Here is a 22669-nt window from a genome sequence, read left to right on the forward strand (position 1 = left end):
CACTCAAGCGGTCCCATGGCAGGCACAGAGACAGCACACCGGCGTGGAGAGGAGGCAAGAGAGAGTTATTGTTGGGGGGGTTACATTTATAGGGTTAGGAAGATTCACAGGGTAACCAATTACAAGTGGCAGGAAGGGGTTAACAACCAATAGGAAGGGGTTAAAAGGGGCCAATGAGAACACCTCAGGATATCTTCTCAGGACATTCCTGCATGGGATAACACTTGTCCTGGGGGGTCTTGGGAAGAAGAAAGCAGGAACCAGCAAAGAGACTACAAAAAGCCATTTTGAAGCATGTTTAAACCACAGTTACTGCCACAGAGAGATGGCTGTCTTTCTTATGGCAGCTTGGGCCTCGCTCCTCTGTCAATGATGGAACACTTGCATGTCTGTGGGAGAGAAAGAGTTGGTAGCAGCTGTGAGGGTGGACAGGACAGCAAGAATAGAAAATATTCCCTTGCAACTGCCCCCTGTGCTCTGTAAAACGCGGAGGGTGGCTGGAGCAGTTATGTGCCAAGAAAGTCTCCTGCATAGAGAAAAGGTCCAACTGCCCTCTGGGTGAAGAACCTTTCCCTGACATCTGAAGTAAACCTCCCCTGACACAGCAATAAGTAGGATTTGGTTTAGTCTCACGGCACAACTCAAAATGCCAGGAAGCTGGGGAACAGACAGGACTTTCAGGGCAGTCTACAGTCAGTAGAAAGAGGAACTGATCTCTCCTAGACTCTCTCTAGGGAAAGCTCATCGTAAAATTTCCCCGCCTTAATACAGAACTAGGCTCCGTGGGTCATGAAAGGGAAGGCCCCGAGTACCTTTTGGGCTTGCCTGAGCTTCTCAATTGTTTCAATGGTTTGGGCTTGTTGCTGGACTGTGGCTTTCAGCCTGGCGTACTCAACTTCGAGACTGAAAAAGAAGTACAGGCCTTATGACAGAAGTCCACAAGAGCACAAATCCCAAAGGAACAGTGTGAAAGAACCTCATCTAAAATAAAAGCATCTTTGAAAATCATGTAGTAGTATCTCGCTGGGATACAAGCAAGTCCCGTTGTTTTTACACAATCACAAAAAGTGAAGCTTTGCTCCACTGTCTTACCAGTGAATGCGTTCTCGCAGCTGGCCGATAGCTGCAGGTAAAGACACGCTGCATGAAGGAGGAAGGCCTTGCAGGTTCCTGGAAGTTGTTATTTCCTTCTCCTTTGGGGCACTCTTCAATGACGCAGCAAAACATTCCTTCTGCATATGATGCTCCTTCGGTTCCTGCAGATGCCAAACCCCAACAAGAATCCTCAGTAGACGGCTTACGTTTGTTCAAAACAAGTGGGCTGCTTTGACACTGATGAAAACTCTCAAAACCTGTGATACTTCTTCCTCTTTTATACTGGGCCCTCTCCTATGCCTACACCGATTTCTGAGAGCATTTCCTATGGGCTGCCACAACGTTTCTCTCCTTTCTCAAGGACTCCAAACACAAGTTGTAGGGCGTTGGTGGTGTTGTGGTTTAGGAATGGTACCCCCCAGTTTAGTGCTCCCATTGAGACTCTCCAAGCCACAGTGCTGCTCACTGGCTCGCCACTCTCCCTCCCCCCTGCGGCAGGATGGAGAACCGGAGGCACAAAAGGGAAGGATTATGGCAACTTCTTTTCCAGCTACATCATCTCCCTCCTTTTCCGGTCTGTTATAATATGTTGATTTCAGAGGAGCAAAATGTAGCTTGCCCCCTCCACAACAGCTACCTCCAAAAGCCAGAAAAAGTCATCATCTTCCCAGGAAAAGTCTTTGTTATCCTTCTGCTCTTCTTCTGCTGCTGGCAAGACCCCTAACAAAAGAGGTAAGAGGCATGTCATTACTCTGAGGGCTTATTTCACTCTGCATTCTCCCAAGCCATGTCACCCAACTTTACAACGAGAGAACTTTACAAAGGTAACCATTTAGTCCCTCTGAAATTACCTTTGCCGTGTTCCACTGCAACAGAGCGCGCATCCAAAGTCTTGCCCACTGCAGCAGGAAGCAGCACACTGTCTGCTGGACCTTCAGAATCAGTCTGTGGAATTGAAAAGACACGTCTGAGAACTGGCAAAGGCTCCTACTCAACCCACTTCCACGCACAGCACTTCTGCTTCAGCCAACAGGCCGAACGAGCGGGATCAGGTGGTAGAAGCAACAAAATGGGCAAACACAGTTCGGCATCTCTCTTGAGCAGGGCTTTCCAAAGGGGATGAAGTACTCCTGCCCAATGCAGAGAGAACCTAGACAGGAGAAATACATCTCCAGACTGTAGGTCGTAAGGGAACCATTTGACATTAATGGATCCAGGGAAGCAGGCTAGGAGGTGGAAAACACAATCCTCACAATGCCAGTCTTGTAAGATTTCAGAGGACTGCAAGCAGCAAGAAGGTTTACTGCTTTGTTCTACAAATCCAGCTTGGAGGTCAGCTGCAAGGAGACCCAGGACATTAGCTTGACCTCACTTTGTCCCAGCATTAACTGAACACTTGGTCTGCAGCACTGGCATGTCCAGGTCCAAGGTGCAAGCATGTGGCAAAAGCAGCAGCAAAGGGAAAGGAGCCCAGACGCCATTGATCCAGCGGGACCTCACTGCCTCCTCCAGAGCAGCTACCTCAGAATCCCAGGGGGAGTCACTGTCTTCCTTCTGCTCTGCTCCTGCTGCTGGCAAGACCCCTAACAAAAGATAACAGGTTGGTCATTACTCTGAGGGCTTATTTCACTCTGCTTTCTCCCCAGCCATGTCACCCCAGAGAACTTTACAAAGGTAACCATTTAGTCCCTCTGAAATTACCTTTGCCGTGCTCCACTGCAACAGAGCGCGCATCCAAACTCTTGCCCACTGCAGCATGAAGTGTCAAGTTGGTCGACGCTTTTCCTTGACCTTTGCAATCAGTCTGTGTAATTTAAAAGACACGTCTGAGAACTGGCAAAGGCTCCTTCTCAACCCACTTCCACACACAACACTTCTGCTTTAGCCAAAAGCCCTAATGAGCACAATCAGGTGACGGAAGGAACAAAAGAGGCAAACACAGCCAGCATGTTCAGCATCTCTCTTGAGCAGAGCTTTCCAAAGGGGATGAAGTACCCCTGCCCAATGCAGAGAGAACCTAGGCAGGAGAAATACGTCTCTAGACTCTAGGTCATAACAAAACCGTTTGACATTAATTGATCCAGGGAAGCAGGCTAGGAGGTGGAAAACACAATCCTCACAATGCCAGTCTTGTAAGATTTCAGAGGACTGCAAGCAGCAAGAAGCTTTACTGCTTTGTTCTACAAATCCAGCTGGGAGGTCAGCTGCAAGGACATTAGCTGACCTCACTTTGTCCCAGCACTAACTGAACACTTTGTCTGCAGCACTGACATGTCCAGGCCCAAGGTGCAAGCATGTGGCAAAAGCAGCAGCAAAGGGAAAGGAGCCCAGACACCATGGATCCAGAAGAAACTCATTGCCCCCTCCACAACAGCTACCTCCAAAAGCCAGAAAAAGTCATCATCTTCCCAGGAAAAGTCTTTGTTATCCTTCTGCTCTTCTTCTGCTGCTGGCAAGACCCCTAACGAAAGAGGTAAGAGGCATGTCATTACTCTGAGGGCTTATTTCACTCTGCTTTCTCCCCAGCCATGTCACCCCACTTTACAAAGACAGAACTTTACAAAGGTAACCATTTAGTCCCTCTGAAATTACCTTTGCCGTGTTCCACTGCAACAGAGCACGCATCCAAACTCTTGCCCACTGCAGCAGGAAGCAGCACACTTTCTGCTGGACCTTCAGAATCAGTCTGTGTAATTGAAAAGATACGGCTGAGAACTGGCAAAGGCTCCTTCTCAACCCACTTCCACGCACAGCACTTCAGCTTCAGCCAACAGGCCAAACGAGCGGGATCAGGTGGCAGAAGGAACAAAATGGGCAAACACAGCCAGCACGTTCGGCATCTCTCTTGAGCAGGGCTTTCCAAAGGGGATGAAGTACTCCTGCCCAATGCAGAGAGAACCGAGGCAGGAGAAATACATCTCCAGACTGTAGGTCATAAGGGAACCACTTGACATTAATGGATCCAGGGAAGCAGGTTATGAGGTGGAAAACAGCAATCCTCACAACGCCAGTCTTGTAGGATTTCAGAGGACTGCAAGCAGCAAGAAGGTTTACTGCTTTGTTCTACAAATCCAGCTGGGAGGTCAGCTGCAAGGAGACCCAGGACAGTAGCTTGACCTCACTTTGTCCCAGCACTAACTGAACACTTTGTCTGCAGCACTGGCATGTCCAGGTCCAAGGTGCAAGCGTGTGGCAAAAGCAGCAGCAAAGGGAAAGGAGCCCAGACGCCATTGATCCAGCAGGACCTCACTGCCTCCTCCAGAGCAGGTACCTCAGAATCCCAGGGAGAGTCATTGTCTTCCTTCTGCTCTTCTCCTGCAGCTGGCAAGACCCCTAACAAAAGATAACAGGTTTGTCATTACTCTGAGGGCTTATTTCACTCTGCTTTCTCCCCAGCCATGTCACCCCAGAGAACTTTACAAAGGTAACCATTTAGTCCCTCTGAAATTACCTTTGCCGTGCTCCACTGCAACAGAGCGCGCATCCAAACTCTTGCCCACTGCAGCATGAAGTGTCAAGTTGGTCGACGCTTTTCCTTGACCTTTGGAATCAGTCTGTGTAATTGAAAAGACACGTCTGAGAACTGGCAAAGGCTCCTTCTCAACCCACTTCCACACACAACACTTCTGCTTTAGCCAACAAGCCTAACGAGCACGATCAGGTGACGGAAGGAACAAAAGAGGCAAACACAGCCAGCACGTTCGGCATCTCTCTTGAGCAGAGCTTTCCAAAGGGGATGAAGTACTCCTGCCCAATGCAGAGAGAACCTAGGCAGGGGAAATACATCTCCAGACTGTAGGTCATAAGGGAACCATTTGACATGAATGGATCCAGGGAAGCAGGCTAGGAGGTGGAAAACACAATCCTCACAGTGCCAGTCTTGTAGGATTTCACAGGACTGCAAGCAGCAAGAAGCTTTACCGCTCTGTATTAGAAATCCAGCTGGGAGGTCAGCTGCAAGGACATTAGCTTGACCTCACTTTGTCCCAGCACTAACTGAACACTTTGTCTGCAGCACTGGCATGTCCAGGCCCAAGGTGCAGGCATCTGGCAAAAGCAGCAGCAAAGGGAAAGGAGCCCAGACACCATGGATCCAGAAGAAACTCATTGCCCCCTCCACAACAGCTACCTCCAAAAGCCAGGAAAAGTCATCATCTTCCCAGGAAAAGTCATTGTCTTCCTTCTGCTCCTCTTCTGCTGCTGGCAAGACCCCTAACGAAAGAGGTAAGAGGCATGTCATTACTCTGAGGGCTTATTTCACTCTGCTTTCTCCCCAGCCATGTCACCCCAGAGAACTTTACAAAGGTAACCATTTAGTCCCTCTGAAATTACCTTTGCCGTGCTCCACTGCAACAGAGCGCGCATCCAAAGTCTTGCCCACTGCAGCAGGAAGTGTCAAGTTGGTCGACACTTTCCCTTGACCTTTGGAATCAGTCTGTGTAATTTAAAAGACATGTCTGAGAACTGGCAAAGGCTCCTTCTCAACCCACTTCCACACACAACACTTCTGCTTTAGCCAAAAGCCCTAATGAGCACGATCAGGTGATGGAAGGAACAAAAGAGGCAAACACAGCCAGCACGTTCGGCATCTCTCTTGAGCAGGGCTTTCCAAAGGGGATGAAGTACTCCTGCCCAATGCAGAAAGAACCTAGGCAGGAGAAATACATCTCCAGACTGTAGGTCGTAAGGGAACCATTTGACATTAATGGATCCAGGGAAGCAGGCTAGAAGGTGGAAAACAGCAATCCTCACAGTGCCAGTCTTGTAGGATTTCAGAGGACTGCAAGCAGCGGGAAGCTTTACTGCTTTGTTCTACAAATCCAGCTGGGAGGTCAGCTGCAAGGAGACCCAGGACATTAGCTTGACCTCACTTTGTCCCAGCACTAACTGAACACTGTCTGCAGCACTGGCATGTCCAGGTCCAACGTGCAAGCGTGTGACAAAAGCAGCAGCAAAAGGGAAAAGATCCCAGATGCAACTGATCCAGCGGGACCTCACTGCCTCCTCCAGAGCAGATACCTCAGTATCCCGGGGGGAGTCACTGTCTTCCTTCTGTTCTTCTGCTGCTGGCAAGGCTCCTATACAAAAGGTAACAGGCATGTTTTTGAGTGCTTATTTCACTCTGCTTCTCCCCAGCCATGTCACCCCAGAGAAGTTCACAAAGGTAACCATTTAGTCCCTCTGAAACTACCTTTGCCGCTCCGTACTAACACAGCACGCGCGTCCAATCTATTGCCGAATGCAGCAGGAAACAACACATTTTTCGAAACATCCCAGGGACCGTCAGAATCAGTCTGTGTAATTTAAAAGACACGTCTGAGAACTGGCAAAGGCTTCTTCTCAACCCACTTCCACGCACAGCACTTCAGCTTCAGCCAACAGGCCGAACGAGCGGGATCAGGTGGCAGAAGGAACAAAATGGGCAAACACAGCCAGCACGTTCGGCATCTCTCTTGAGCAGGGCTTTCCAAAGGGGATGAAGTACTCCTGCCCAATGCAGAGAGAACCGAGGCAGGAGAAATACATCTCCAGACTGTAGGTCATAAGGGAACCACTTGACATTAATGGATCCAGGGAAGCAGGTTATGAGGTGGAAAACAGCAATCCTCACAACGCCAGTCTTGTAGGATTTCAGAGGACTGCAAGCAGCAAGAAGGTTTACTGCTTTGTTCTACAAATCCAGCTGGGAGGTCAGCTGCAAGGAGACCCAGGACAGTAGCTTGACCTCACTTTGTCCCAGCACTAACTGAACACTTTGTCTGCAGCACTGGCATGTCCAGGTCCAAGGTGCAAGCGTGTGGCAAAAGCAGCAGCAAAGGGAAAGGAGCCCAGACGCCATTGATCCAGCAGGACCTCACTGCCTCCTCCAGAGCAGGTACCTCAGAATCCCAGGGAGAGTCATTGTCTTCCTTCTGCTCTTCTCCTGCAGCTGGCAAGACCCCTAACAAAAGATAACAGGTTTGTCATTACTCTGAGGGCTTATTTCACTCTGCTTTCTCCCCAGCCATGTCACCCCAGAGAACTTTACAAAGGTAACCATTTAGTCCCTCTGAAATTACCTTTGCCGTGCTCCACTGCAACAGAGCGCGCATCCAAACTCTTGCCCACTGCAGCATGAAGTGTCAAGTTGGTCGACGCTTTTCCTTGACCTTTGGAATCAGTCTGTGTAATTGAAAAGACACGTCTGAGAACTGGCAAAGGCTCCTTCTCAACCCACTTCCACACACAACACTTCTGCTTTAGCCAACAAGCCTAACGAGCACGATCAGGTGACGGAAGGAACAAAAGAGGCAAACACAGCCAGCACGTTCGGCATCTCTCTTGAGCAGAGCTTTCCAAAGGGGATGAAGTACTCCTGCCCAATGCAGAGAGAACCTAGGCAGGGGAAATACATCTCCAGACTGTAGGTCATAAGGGAACCATTTGACATGAATGGATCCAGGGAAGCAGGCTAGGAGGTGGAAAACACAATCCTCACAGTGCCAGTCTTGTAGGATTTCACAGGACTGCAAGCAGCAAGAAGCTTTACCGCTCTGTATTAGAAATCCAGCTGGGAGGTCAGCTGCAAGGACATTAGCTTGACCTCACTTTGTCCCAGCACTAACTGAACACTTTGTCTGCAGCACTGGCATGTCCAGGCCCAAGGTGCAGGCATCTGGCAAAAGCAGCAGCAAAGGGAAAGGAGCCCAGACACCATGGATCCAGAAGAAACTCATTGCCCCCTCCACAACAGCTACCTCCAAAAGCCAGGAAAAGTCATCATCTTCCCAGGAAAAGTCATTGTCTTCCTTCTGCTCCTCTTCTGCTGCTGGCAAGACCCCTAACGAAAGAGGTAAGAGGCATGTCATTACTCTGAGGGCTTATTTCACTCTGCTTTCTCCCCAGCCATGTCACCCCAGAGAACTTTACAAAGGTAACCATTTAGTCCCTCTGAAATTACCTTTGCCGTGCTCCACTGCAACAGAGCGCGCATCCAAAGTCTTGCCCACTGCAGCAGGAAGTGTCAAGTTGGTCGACACTTTCCCTTGACCTTTGGAATCAGTCTGTGTAATTTAAAAGACACGTCTGAGAACTGGCAAAGGCTCCTTCTCAACCCACTTCAACGCACAGCACTTCTGCTTTAGCCAAAAGACCTAACAAGCGGGATCAGGTGATGGAAGCAACAAAACAGGCAAACACAGCCAGCACGTTCAGCATCTCTCTTGAGCAGGGCTTTCCAAAGGGGATGAAGTACTCCTGTCCAATCCAGAGAGAATGCAGGCAGAAGAAAGAAGTCTCTAGACTGTGAGTCATATGGGAACCAATTGACAGTGACTGGAGTGGAAGATGGTTGCGGTATGATAGAAAATCAACAATCTTCACCAAGCCAGTCTTCTAACAGAAACTTTACTGCTTTGTCCTTTTTTAGAAATCCAGCTTGGAGGTCAGCTGCAAGGAGAACCAGCTGAACCTCACTTTGTCCCAGTCCTACAGGAACAGTTTGTCTGCAGCACTGGCATGTCAAGGTCTGACTTACAAGCATTTGGCAAAAGCAGCTGCAGACAGTAATGATCCCAGAAGCCAGTGATTCAGAGGGACCCCACTGCCTCCTCTAGAGAAGGTACCTCAGAATCCCAGGAGCAGTCTTTGTCTTTCTTCTGCTCTTCTCTCACTTCTGGTAAGACACCTAACAAATATGAGAAGAGTCGCATCACTCCTTGGAGTGCTGATTTTCCTCTGCTTTGGCACCTCCCTCAAGACATGCATCACACTGATGGGTTATCATTCTCCTACAGGTCACATTGATTTTTTCATTCTTACCTCCTTGATAGCAAAGAGTCTTACATGATTCTGGCAATGCAGGTGTATTTGAGAGAATGTCAGCAGTTGTCCCAGAGCAAGAGCTGTTAATTTCTTCTGTGCCTCTGGCAGAACGTTGTCCCTTCCTTTCAGAGTATTCATATTCCTCTCCTTCATTAGCAATACTAAAGATAGAAAGGGAGGAAATGCAATAGGTAAAAATGCCCCCAGACTTTCCTGCACTCTCCACGGGAAGAGCAACAGCCATGCATGTGCCATTCTAACCCTATTCCTAGACAACTGCTAAAGGGTCACACACACACAAAACATACTGCAGTCCTAGAGTAGTGGAGACTGAAATCCTCACTACAGGCATGCTCATGCTACAGGTGCCTATTCTATCTGTGGAGTAACTCACCCCTGCTGGCTACTGTCTCATCTGATAGACCCCCTCTCCATTTCAAGGACCAGGGAGATTAACTAGGCCCCTGGCAGGCTGACATCTCCAAAGCCTCTTCCTCAGCTGGATGTTATACTAACGTCTCAACACTAAGATGGAGCAATGTCTCCTCAACCCCAGTCCTCACTTTGAAGGGCTTCAGAAATTCCCATGGTTCCTCTGAAGACCTGAAGTTCAGAGGGCTCCTAAGTCGGATATTAAGAGGCCAACAAATACTGCACTTGCATTCTGAGACCTGTGTCACATTCTAACAACCTTGGGTCAGTTGGAGGTCAGGTTTGTTTCATGAGCAGGAATACAAAACAAAAAACCCCAATCGAACAACAAAAGAAATTAAACACATTCTCCAGACCAAGGCTGCTCTGCAGAATGGTGCATTAGCACAACAGAAGCCTGGAGGGGAGGAATGAATACCTTGTTTTGTTAGAGCAATCCTCAAACATGCTTTAGTCCTAAAGGGGTTTTTACTCCACAGTTTACCCAGGCTCCCTTCTCTCCTGCTTCCCATCAAGATAGGCTAACAGAAGGGGCAGGGGGAGAGGAAATTGAGATCCAGTGACAAGAGTTCACAGGCAGTTGTTTATGGCTAGGCAAGGCATGCTCATAGGCATAATGCAATTCATTCACACATCCCTTGGCTACCATCACTACGATAGAGGGCTTTTTTCCTCAGTCTAGTTAAGCACACATAGCCACCTTAGCCAGTGAATGGTCAGAGATGCAAAGCTATCCACGGGAAGAGGAAAAGCACTGAAGAGTTTTAATTAGGGGATATCAGTTAGATCCCCTCTGAAACAAAAGGCGGGGAGTTGCTGCTAGGGAGTAGAATAGAACTTGGAAGCACACAGGTGAATTCTCAAAGAGAACTGGGTTTGGTGGGGAGGAGGGATGTTTTCCTCAATTTCCAAATCTACCCTTTACATGGAAAGAGATGCATCAGAAGGTGTCACACTTCGATAAAGCTCTCAGCACCTCATTTAACCCTGCTGCTGTTACCAAAAAGGGCTGTACATCAGCACGGACATTCTGAGAATGCAGTTGCTCTAACAAGGATGTAAAACACTTACAGCTCATCTCGAAATAGTCTTTCAAAAGCTCGAACTCCAAACGCTCCAGTCTCTTCTTTATTGATAACACCGCCATTGCGAAGAAGAACTTCTACTGCATCCTTATCCTGAAGAATAGCAGCAACTTCCATAGGGGTCCTAGGGCATCCAGGAGATAAGAGTAAATACGTCAGCTTCTGCAGGCATTACGTATCATTACTTTAATCCCTCTTTGCTTCTCAGACAATTCATTTCCCCTCTCCTACTGGCAGAAGGAAAGCACAGCCAAACACCTGGAAGTGTTGGAGAATTCAGGTTGGTGGGACCTCAGGAGGTCTCCAGGCCAGCCACCCACCCAGAGCAGACTCAGGTTGCGTGTGTGTGCCTGCACGCGCGCGTTTGCACGTGGGACCACAGACAACGCTTTCTTGCAGTCCTCAGTGTGGAAATCACCCCCTGAAGTAAGCAAGCAGCAGAGCGCAGGTCTGCTTTCACAAGTCACACTGAAGGAGCTCCTTCTGGGTGGTTCCTGGCCCTTTTTCAATGCTCATTCTTATGCCTCCCATCAATCCAACTTAAACAATGCTAAGGAGTCCCACACGTGCTTTTACCAAATCCTTCACCTTTTATGATTATCTGTAGCATTCACGTCAGCTCCTTTTTGAAGAAGGAACTCGATCATTCCTTTGCAACGCTCGGTGATGGCAAGAGTAAGTGGAGTGTATCCCAGCTGAAAGGAAAAATCATCTCTCTTAGAATAACAGAGAAAAGTCAAGCAAGTTGACTTGGGAAGAGGAGGTTTACCTAAAGTCCAAGCTTACTTCATTCTTAACATCAATATCTGCGCCATGCTCTAGTAACAGCTCCACTAGAGATTTGTCAGACATCAGAACAGCAAAGTGAAGGGCGGTGTTACCAGTAGCAGCTCTGTGGGCACGGTTGGCACCATGCTCCAGCAGAACAGCCACACAATCTCTGTGCTGGTGCTGTACTGCCTGGAAACAAGACACAAAGAAGGAATAACTTCCAACATCTACATTGGTCTCTGTCAGAACTCCTGCGTCTTCCCAACACTGGAAAGTTCAAGCATCTTCAATCATAAGACAACATATGCCCCTTTCACATACCAGCATCAGTGGTGATCTCTTATATTTGTCACCAGGATTTAGCTTGCAATTCTGGCCTACTAGAAAACGAACAACATCTGCATGGCCATTTATGCAAGCAAGATGCAGAGGTGTCCTAGAAATTAAACATACACAATTGTCCCGGTTTAAGCCCAGCTGACAATTAAGCCCCACACAGCTACTTGCTCACACCTTCTCCCTCCCCACCCCAGTGAAACAGGGAGGAGAATCAAAAGTAAAACCTTTAATAACAATTAAATTAAAATAGAGTAATAATTAAAACAAAAGAAATAAAATAAGCATTACTAAGGGATGCTAGATGGTGTCTGTTCCACTGATGGTATCCTTTGTTGCTGCTTAGGCTTGAAAGTACACAAAGTACATCCATCAAAAAACCACCCTGACTTCAGATAATTTTGACAAATTCCACATTTTGCAAAAGGTGGAGGCTTTGCTGATTGTCCTTACAGCTTGTCTGCGTTGCGCCTGTTGACGAGGAACTTCTTCAGCCACCAGTGCCGCCGCAGCTGGTCCAGGTCGCCGCGGGCGGCCGCGCTGTGCAGGTCGACCCAGGCCATCTCTCGGCGTTCGGCGGCCTCGGCCTGGGTTCAACAGACACAGGAGATGCCCGTCAGACTCTGCCGAGTCCCGGGCGGGGGGGGGGAGGGGGAGGGGGTGTGGGGAGAGGATGGGCAAATCTGAAAGGCGAGATCCGCGTGGAAGCTGTGCTTCGCAGCCCCCGACGGTCCAAGCCACAGAAGCGCTGCTGATCCCGTCGCGGCGGAGTCAGCAATGACGGCCAGCAAGGGTCTGGCGCCGGGACAGCAGCCGTGGAGCGCCGAGACATCACAGAGGGAGCTTGTGACGCGGCACCACAGCCGGTTCCGAGACCGACCCGCCGCTGAGCAGGGCCGAGTCCATTGGGGAGGGTGTAGCTGGGATAACTTAGGAAGGGGGGGGGGAAACAGCGCACAACAGCAACTGCAGACGGAGAGAGAAGTGAGAATATGTGACAGAAACAGCCCTGAAGACCCCAAGGTCAGTGAAGAAGGAGGGGAAGGAGGTGCTCAGGCAACGGAGCAGAGATTCCCCTGCAGCCCGTGGTGCAGATCACGGTGGGACAGCTGTGCCCCTGCAGCCCAGGGAAGCTCATGGTGCAGGAGAGCTCCACCTGCAGCCCATGGAGGACCCCACGCTGGAGCAGATGGATGCCTGAAAGGAGGCTGTGACCTCGTGGGAGGCTCGTGCTGCAGTAGGCTCCCAGCAGGAGCCTGGAGCAGATTTGCTAGCAGGAATTGTGGCCCCGGTAGGGGGGCAGAACAGGTGTGAGCTTGTGACTTTGGAGATAATGACTTGGTCAGCTGGGCTTGAATAATTTTGTCACCCCAAGATGCCCTCTGGAGAGCAGAAGGTGCAATTCTGCTGAAAGGACAGACTTTCTACCCCTTCTACCTGACGATGAGCAGGCTGAGGGTTCGTAGGTTGCAAATATATATAATAAATATATACAATAAAAATATATAATAAATATAATAAATATGTAAAACATAAAAATACCCAGCTTCAAAGACAAAGAAAAAAAGAAGTGCTGTAGTGCTCCACTGCAAGACCCATCACCAACAAGTAACAGAAGTGCTATATAGATATTAAGACTCAGGGCTGTCTAACAGATTTCTGTGAAACATAATCCCTACAGTGACAAGAGCAATAAAACTCAAAGCTCTTCCCCTGCTCCTGATGATTTTCTTGTGAGTTTTGAAACCTCGGCAAACAGACCTAGGACACTGTGCTTTGTGAAATGTTTCTGTTACTTGAATAAAATCCCCTGTTTCCTGAAAAGTGTGTTTATTTTCTTTCACACCAAGGACTGCACTGCAAGATCCCACAGCATCTGCGTTGGATGGGATGAACTGCACCCTGAAAAATCCAACCCTTTCTCTCTCCTTTAACTATAAAGAAAGCAATGAATTACTAGCTCAGCTATAGATGTCACAATTCAGCACAATTTTATGGTCGGTCTGGATGATCTTAATGTTTTTTTTCCAACCTAAATGATTCTGGGAGAATAATTCTATGATAAAGTTATATTCACTAGGGATAATCACATGAACCCCACTAAATAGTCACAAGCCCTTTGTGAGCTGTGCTCCCTGTCATCTGCATTTTGTCTTCCCTCTTCCTTGGTTGGTTGTTTGAGATGAAGTGACCCACCACTGAACACCTTGGAATATCTTTGACAGACAGAAATAGGATTGTTGAAAGCTAACAATTTGAAATTACAGGAACAGTAGGTTTACCTGTCTAATCCGATTTATTAGTGTTCCCCTGCCAACTAATTTGGGTGAGATACCAGCCACATGATCATATATGCTTGGTCTCTTACAGACATTTAAGAAGAAATGGTCCTTTCTTATGGATTTTATAAGATGTGATAAACACAGTGAATTCACTCTCTTTCTTTCTTTTTACAAAGTTCTTCCTTAACAAATGGAGCACACAGTTAACTTGGGAGATCTGAAGAACAAGGAGAAAGACCGGTTTGAGTCAACTTATCTCTGAAAAAAATTAATTTTTTCTTCTCTGGAATTATGTCTGATTAAAATGTCTTATAAAGAAAATTCAAAACACACCCAGAGGTGGCTACTCAAAGGGTGGGCAGGATGTACCTTCAAACATCCCTGATTAATGACTGGATGTTGCACAGGGGGAATGGACTGCAGACTACCAGTTATTACAACACAAACCTGTACTATAGTATTGCCATTGTCACTAAGAAGCTACAGGCTTTGTACTGAGCTTTGTAGGCCTCAGGGGAAGGCTTGCTCCAGCTGAGCTTTCCTTGATCTCTACAAGCTGCATAAGGTGAACAAGCAGGTGCTAGCCAAAACTGGCTTTAAAAGGGGCAATAGAGAGAAAAAAGAACAAGTATTTCTAACACATATAAAATGCACCATATATCATAAATTCAAATGTAATGTGGAGCTGCAGAGCAATGAAAAAAGAATAAGGTGTAAAAGTGTGTTAGTAAATATGTAAATGCGACCCCATGTGGGTCCTAAAATGAGGCAGAGGAAAACACCATCAAGAACATTGTACTCCTCCAGCAAATAACTCCAGATGCTGGCAACGGGCCAAAACTCCCCTTCAACAGGAATCCCCAGAATGAAACCATCAACCTTAGGAGGAGCATGGGAAGAGTGAGGCAGAAAGGATCTAGAAGCTAAACAGGGTGAAAATAATTGTAACCGCATCCTTTTGTTATTATATTACTATTGAAGCTTTTACTGCATTGAAATATTCTTTCTCTTTCTTCCATAATTATTAGATCTGAACTATTATTGATGCTTGGATTAGACTGCTAATATTTCAATCATACTAGCAGAAAATTCTTTTTTTATATATGTTTCTTCTGAAATTCCCTACGTCCTACACACTCCCTATCCTTTCCTTATCATTTGCTCCCCCAGCTGCACCCTCCAGAGTGGTGGCCACACTGAAAGTGAACCGATGTCAAATACAGGTTATTCCCGGTGATTTGTTCTGGGAGGTGTGAGACACTGGATCAGTAAAAATATTGTTGGGTTAGAACGACCTCGGAGGGATGTGTGTGTGGGTGTGTGTGTGGGTGTGTGTGTGTGGAGGGGGAGGAATGGGTCGAACCTCACGGAGGTGAGATGGCGACGTATCCCTCATAGCAGGCCCCTGGAACCCCCGGAGCAGCTGTCAGTCAAAGGCAGTCCAGGAATGCTTTAACACACCACAGCTCCTGTAGCCCCTAACCCAGCCTCATGTTGGCAGGGACAGTGAGAACACTGCCCCTCACCCTGGAACCCCAGAATGGCCAGTGGGCCTCAAGTCCCAGCTAGGGAGGTGGCCATGAGGACTAGAGCAGATAAAAGCAAAGGCATATGCTTTGTTTTGATAGTATGACACCCTTTGGATGCCAAGTTGTCTTATTTTTTCCCCTAAAATTATCAGTAAAAGTAGTCTTGAGGAAAAGTGTGTGGCCTCTTCTCTTTACAGTATCTCGAGATAGTAAAGAACCCTGTGTATGTTTTGAAAAGTAAAACTTGTGGCTGAACTTGCAGCTCTGGGGCAGGAATGTTACAGTAGGATAGATAAACTCTGCAAATGCATCAGAGTGAAGGGAAGATTACTACTTGCCTGGTAAATGCTGGGGCCCTTCTCAGTTTTACTATCTGAACATCATTATAATTTCAAAACTATCTCATTACAACAGAATGAATGTAAAATGCAATAATAACTGCCTGTGAAATTTCTATGGCTGTGTCCAGACAGCAGTACAGCAGCAGTGTTTTTTCCCTACTCTTACTTAGTCCGTCTTATTATTTTAATTATAGAACTAGCCACATTTCAGAAAACAATAATTTTAATACTGATTATATCTGGAGCAGGACTGTGATTGAAATAAAAATTGTATTTTCAATGCAGACTTTCTTAAAAATACCGATCTCTTTGTTTTCATACCTCAATGCTGATAGCAGCGTGGAGAGTAAATACCACACGTGCAGAAACCTAGAATTAATCCTTAAAGACTTTTTACCTTATCTAAAGCATATTTCTACAGCAGATCATACAAGCTAATTCTAGCCCGATTTACACCTATGCAATACTACCTTTCTTGATGTGTGTGTACAGAAAGGAAAGCTGAAGGATGTAGGAAATCTAACAAGATAACTTATGAGGTGATTTGCAATAAGTTATTCATTTAGCAAAAAATTTAAGAGACATGTTGTCTGAAATACCTGTGCAGGGTAATTTTTAAAAACATCTACCTCACAACAAGGAAAGAATTAAAGGTGTGCAAGCTACAGCTGTGCACTCCTGTGGGAAGAGATGATATTTTTGTCCTTTGCTTACTCAGAAATTAGAGAGGTCAACCAGTTAAAGTCTTCTTATAATCACAGTCACCAGGGGTCCAGCAGGTATTATATATTTCTGTGTCCTTTAGTCCACACTTATCCTGAGGTTTTGGTTTATTCTGGATTGAAGAAGTCTGCCGCCTTGCACAGGATGCCAGAGATTATCCCAAAGCATACAGTCATGTTGAAGCTTCATAGCTCTGTAGTATGTAACCTGTAACCAATGCAGATGAATGCTGTATACAAGCCAAGATATTTATGTCAAAATTTTCAACACTTTAACGCATTCATTCCTTCCTTCTGTAACATTGTGCTCAGTCTGGAATTAGATTTTCTGGAAAAAAAACCCCAAAATGAAAAGACCATCCCAAATGTTTTGGCTGTCCTTTCCTTCTCAATAACTTCTGTACTGGCAAAGCTTAGGGATTTGGCATGTAAAGCATCCCTTAGGCAAGGTGCTGGATTTTCAGGAAAAGGGCAAGAAATCATGATTTGTCAAAGTCATATGTTTTTATAAATATATTTTGTTTCTGGCTCTCAGTGCTAATTGTCATATTTCCTATGGCTCACCAGCACTTGGCTGGTTCTGAACACCCCAAGTATTGCTCAAGAAAATGGGAGGGCAAGGGTAGTGCAAGTTCTTCACCTGACCCCAATTCAACTTCATAGCAAATTATCATTCTTCCAGTGAAGGCAGGGAAAGTTTAGGCATCTAAAAGCTGTTTCAGATTGATTTCAGTCTTCTAATCTGTCAAGAAGGACAACATGGGAATTCTGTACTTCCCCAGTAAGAAGTGATCTCATTGTTATCACTTATTTCTGCAATTACATGTAGCTCATTCTTTTATGAGGCACTGAGTATTGAAGTACTTTTAGTGAGTTAAGAGTTTTTTTGAAGCTTGATGAAAGCTTCATTCAAGAAGATTCTTGCATTGGGGACCAATCCCTCTATGAATAAAGGCCAACAGAACACATAATTGTTTGAGCAATACAGTGTTTAATGAAGTCATGGCAGTTACAGTTGTTGCAGGTTTAACCAAAGAGCTTAAAGGACAGGTATTGCTTAAAGGACAGGTATTGCTTAAACTGGATACCTGTCCAAAAATACATGTTATCTTGAGGACATAAGTGTTAAATTTAACTCAACAAAAGGGAAGGTGTTCAGAATGAGGCAGCCTGCGAGGATGTGTGTGGCTGTCACACTCCTCCTGATCAGGTTTTGGCTAGCACTTTGCTCATGCTAAGGCCTGATGTATGCTAGGACCATTAGGTCAAACTGAGAGCAACACATAGGCAGGACATGATGACCGGGACAAAGGTCATTTTGAAGCCACTGTCACCTACAGCTCACAGTATCCTGCAGCCATCATCCCTGCGTATTTAATGTTTGGCAGTTTCTTCATAATCCACCAACTCATGGAAATAGTATAGATCAAACTTCCAAACTGGAAGGTAGAATGACATGAGCTCACCCAAAAAGCTTTTCAAGCAGACAGTTTTCAACAGCAGTTGGACTGCTGAGGCATTCCTGCTTCCCAGTGCAATACAAGGGACAACCACACCATGATAGAGAGGAAGAAGGAGCACTCTTGCTGTCAGTCCAGTAACTATTTTACTCACAGCCGTATGTAAAAACCCAGGTTCGAGCTACAAGCATATCAAAGGGGTTTTACTTTAAAAATATACGAGGCTCCAAAACTTCACCCACCAAGTTTATTAAAGGGGCCTTGAGTTCTTTTAATACCTTGAGAGAGCGCACGAGAGAAGATGTTGCACACGTTTCTCAGGAGGTCAAATAACACACTTTTACTGGCAAACTTCAGAAAATAAGGGAACTTGGCAAAAGTTTGAAGGGCAACATTCAACCAAAAGAAAGCATTTCACAAAGCATTGACTTAGCGCATGCTAACCCTTACAATTTAGCATAATCCAACCCATCCAGCTTTAAATTACCCAGATATCAAGAAAGGAAATTAGGAGAAGTAAAGAAAGAGAAAGAAAAAGAGAGAATTATAGCTACCACCCAAAGTCGCATGCAAGTCCAGCTTCTACATGTCCAGATGGTAGGGTGTGACTATGCTGCACTGTGTTGATTTGATCTGCTTTGGCCACCCTCCCCCCTAGGTGGGACTTCCAGTGCGCCAACCATTCCGAGGCTGGGTTGGGGGCTCCAGGGAGTGTGGTGTGGGGGAGGGCTTCCTGTGTGCCAGTGACTGACAGCTGCTCCAGGGCTGCCCAAGGAGGCTCCAAGGGGCTGGGGTACGGAGCAGGGCTCTATTTCACCTTCATGACATTTGACCTGTCCTCCCACACACACACACATTTGAGTTGGTCTGAGCCAATAACTAATATAATAATCCAGTGTCTCACGGCATATGAGCTAAGGTTTGCATTGAATATGAATTAGAGATCTTGTGAGTTAGAAACCTCACAAATTAAGTGATGAATTAGTGAATTCACATTAGACTGGGCTGTACAAAGGGAACTGAGCCTTTGTTAGATGTATTTATTTTATTTCCAAATGAGCTCATAAAACAAAATTTAGTTTACAGAATATATTGTCCTGTAAGTTTGAGAGATCCAAACAGACCATGACGTATGCCTTATAGGGGTTACATATTTAAAATTAAATCCTAAAGTTAACTATGTGTTGCTATAAATTTGTGCCGCCTCACCACTTAATAATACTTGGAACAGGTACTTTGGGACTTTGTGCACATCTGCTGTAGATTACTATCTGCATGTAAGCTAAATTTAATGAGAAAGAAGGAAGTCCACAGACAATTATACCTAAAGAAGCATGCAGAATTCTGCATAGCTCCTGTTATTCATAATAGCTCTACTTCAGCCTAAACAAGGATTAAAAAAGTCATTAAACCACCCAATATTTATATCATTTGTTGTGCAGTATTGAAACTGATGCTTGCAAAATACTTATGGAGATATGGATCATGAAATCCATTTTGTTTTGGGGGATTTAAGAGAAATCAGAGTTGTGAATTTTTGTAAGACTCTGCAGGAACTGCTTAAACGTTGCTAAAACATTATGTGTAAAAAACATAATTGAAATACTTCTATTTGGCCATATATTTTTTAAATGTTTATTTATCTAAGTTCTGCTGTAAAGGTTTAGCCTCATATGATTTAAGACAATTGTCTTTTCTGGGCCATCCATGGAAGTCTCTTGGCAATTCCCAGTGTTTCGTCACGACCTGGCATCAATACTCCATCTCAAAAACCTGCCATCAACAGGATGATGCTGAATCATCACTGCTCAATAATACATGTTGTGGGTCCTTCTGGGCTAGCCCATGAAAGATGAGAGGCATGCAAGCAGCATCACCCTTCAGTTCGGCGCATCACTCTTATACCAGCAGCAGCCAAGGCCAGACCTATCATTTAGCTGTGGTGCATCCAGAATGATTGCTGCCAGATGCTTTGTGCTCTGCTTTGAACTGTCTGAGCGTGAAAGGTCTCTACAGCCTTCCAAAGCTTTACACAAAATGTGCAGTTCTTTTGCATTTCTTACTGCCTCTTGCTGCTATTTAGGCAATATGGAATGTGGCGACTTGGTACTTCATTTCCTCACATTATAGACAAATTAGTCTGTTCTAGGAGTAGGGGTGTTCTAGGGGTGGGAATGTTCTAGGGGTGAGGGTGGACTCAGTCCCTGCTGGTGCAATCCATGCTGAGTTAGAGCTGTCCCTGAGCCACAGCTCCACTGCTTCCCACTTGAGAGTAAGGGACTCTCTCTGCCCTAGGATCGAGGTCTTAATGGGTAGGAGTGCTTGTCTTGCTCCCTTGGCATGATTCTCAGCTCCAGAGCACCCCTCTCCGTGTAGTTTGCCTCGGAGCCTTCGCTGAAATGGCCCAAGCACTGCTGGGTTAATTATACTGGAGAGATCTGGATCCCTTTCCCCCTATGGGGAGGGGCACACTAGTTCTAGTTCCATTTCCATCTGAGGAACCATTTCCGACGGTTTAATGTGGATGGGGGGGCGGGACGACTCCAGCGCCAGGGGTTTCTTCAGGTCCTGAGCCTGGAGAGGAGAGGTGCTCTCCCCTCCCCCCACTCAAGTGGTCCCATGGCAGGCACAGAGACAGCACACCGGCGTGGAGAGGAGGCAAGAGAGAGTTATTGTTGGGGGGGTTACATTTATAGGGTTAGGAAGATTCACAGGGTAACCAATTACAGGTCACAGGAAGGGGTTAACAACCAATAGGAAGGGGTTAAAAGGGGCCAATGAGAACACCTCAGGATATCTTCTCAGGACATTCCTGCATGGGATAACACTTGTCCTGGGGGGTCTTGGGAAGAAGAAAGCATGAACCAGCAAAGAGACTACAAAAAGCCATTTTGAAGCATGTTTAAACCACAGTTACTGCCACAGAGAGATGGCTGTCTTTCTTATGGCAGCTTGGGCCTCGCTCCTCTGTCAATGATGGAACACTTGCATGTCTGTGGGAGAGAAAGAGTTGGCAGCAGCTGTGAGGGTGGACAGGACAGCAAGAATAGAAAATATTCCCTTGCAACTGCCCCCTGTGCTCTGTAAAACGTGGAGGGTGGCTGGAGCAGTTATGTGCCAAGAAAGTCTCCTGCATGGAGAAAAGGTCCAACTGCCCTCTGGCTGAAGAACCTTTTCCTAACATCTGAAGTAAACCTCCCCTGACACAGCTTCATGCCATTCCTCCAGGAAGAAGTGCTCAGCATCACCAGAGCCCATGGAAAGCCCACAAGCAAAGGTACCAAATGCCTCTACTGTAGGACTGTCTGAAGTGCTGTCTGAGGCCTCAACCTCCCGACTGGTCTAAAGCAGAAAACACCGAAACCTGGTAATGCACTAATACTTAAGTGCATTACTGTCAACCCCTAACACAGACAGCAATAAGTAGGATTTGGTTTAGTCTCACGGCACAACTCAAAATGCCAGGAAGCTGGGACAGGACTTTCAGGGCAGTCTACAGTCAGTAGAACAGAGGAACTGATCTCTCCTAGACTCTCTCTAGGGAAAGCTCATCGTAAAATTTCCCCGCCTGAATATGGAACTAGGCTCCGTGGGTCATGAAAGGGAAGGCCCCGAGTACCTTTTGGGCTTGCCTGAGCTTCTCAATTATTTCAATGGTTTGGGCTTGTTGCTGGACTGTGGCTTCCAGCCTGGCGTACTCAACTTCGAGACTGAAAAAGAAGTACAGGCCTTATGACAGAAGTCCACAAGAGCACAAATCCCAAAGGAACAGTGTGAAAGAACCTCATCTAAAATAAAAGCATCTTTGAAAATCATGTAGTAGTATCTCGCTGGGATACAAGCAAGTCCCGTTGTTTTTACACAATCACAAAAAGTGAAGCTTTGCTCCACTGTCTTACCAGTGAATGCGTTCTCGCAGCTGGCCGATAGCTGCAGGTAAAGACACGTTGCATGAAGGAGGAAGGCCTTGCAGGTTCCTGGAAGTTGTTATTTCCTTCTCCTTTGGGGCACTCTTCAATGACGCAGCAAAACATTCCTTCTGCATATGATGCTCCTTCGGTTCCTGCAGATGCCAAACCCCAAAAAGAATCCTCAGTAGACGGCTTACGTTTGTTCAAAACAAGTGGGCTGCTTTGACACTGATGAAAACTCTCAAAACCTGTGTTACTTCTTCCTCTTTTATACTGGGCCCTCTCCTATGTCTACACTGATTTCTTAGAGCATTTCCTATTGGCTGCCACAACATTTCTCTCCTTTCTCAAGGACTCCAAACACAAGTTGTAGTGCGTTGGTGGTGTCGTGGTTTAGGAATGGTACTCCCCAGTTTAGTGCTCCCATTGAGACTCTCCAAGCCACAGTGCTGCTCACTGGCTCACCACTCTCCCTCCCACCTGCGGCAGGATGGAGAACCGGAGCCACAAAAAGGAAAGATTATGGCTACTTCTTTTCCAGCTACATCATCTCCCTTCTTTTCCGGTCTGTTATAATATGTTGATTTCAGAGGAGCAAAATGTAGCTTCTGATTGGGCCCTACACCAAGAACATCACCCCCTCGGGGGTTACCACTTTTCTAACTCCAGGGCAAAACACTTTTTTACCCCACGACAACAACTTCAAGGTTGTGTTCTCTCCCTGTCCTTCTATGGACTTCTCTCCCCTGGCAGGGGCCCCACAGCATGTCTGTGAGAATGGGTTACCTCTTCTTGCAACAGTGGAGTTAGCTTCTTAAACAGACAGGCAGAGAAATACAGACAGTGCTTTTCATGGGAAATAATCTCCCCCCATGCTGGGCCTTTCCTAGCAGCCAAAACTT

At 46.4% G+C, this 22669-nt stretch overlaps 1 protein-coding gene and 1 long non-coding RNA gene across 3 annotated transcripts in view; both read right to left on the bottom strand.

The window, feature by feature from the left end:
- Positions 1-281: 281 nt before the first annotated feature.
- Positions 282-1395, bottom strand: LOC135406764 (uncharacterized). Its single transcript, XR_010426465.1, has 3 exons — positions 1093-1395; positions 813-903; positions 282-389 (listed from the first exon to the last, which is right to left on the bottom strand). It is a non-coding gene; the product is annotated as an uncharacterized LOC135406764 (long non-coding RNA).
- A 1028-nt stretch (positions 1396-2423) lies between these two features.
- Positions 2424-22669, bottom strand: part of LOC135409465 (uncharacterized) — a 147207-nt gene continuing 126961 nt past the window's right edge. Inside the window, exons 17-26 of one of the 2 annotated variants that reach the window (XM_064645046.1) lie at positions 8036-8138; positions 7833-7915; positions 7155-7257; positions 6115-6173; positions 5428-5530; positions 5225-5307; positions 4547-4649; positions 3342-3556; positions 2797-2899; positions 2424-2678 (exon numbers count right to left, since the gene is read on the bottom strand). In XM_064645046.1, the coding sequence (XP_064501116.1) occupies positions 2464-2678; positions 2797-2899; positions 3342-3556; positions 4547-4649; positions 5225-5307; positions 5428-5530; positions 6115-6173; positions 7155-7257; positions 7833-7915; positions 8036-8138 (1170 nt within the window). In that variant the 3' untranslated portion in view covers positions 2424-2463. The remainder of the gene's footprint in view (positions 2679-2796; positions 2900-3341; positions 3557-4546; positions 4650-5224; positions 5308-5427; positions 5531-6114; positions 6174-7154; positions 7258-7832; positions 7916-8035; positions 8139-22669) is intronic. The other variant, XM_064645045.1, reaches the window with a different exon arrangement.

Source organism: Pseudopipra pipra, chromosome 2, assembly GCF_036250125.1.
Source record: "Pseudopipra pipra isolate bDixPip1 chromosome 2, bDixPip1.hap1, whole genome shotgun sequence".
Classification (NCBI taxonomy): Eukaryota; Metazoa; Chordata; class Aves; order Passeriformes; family Pipridae; genus Pseudopipra; species Pseudopipra pipra.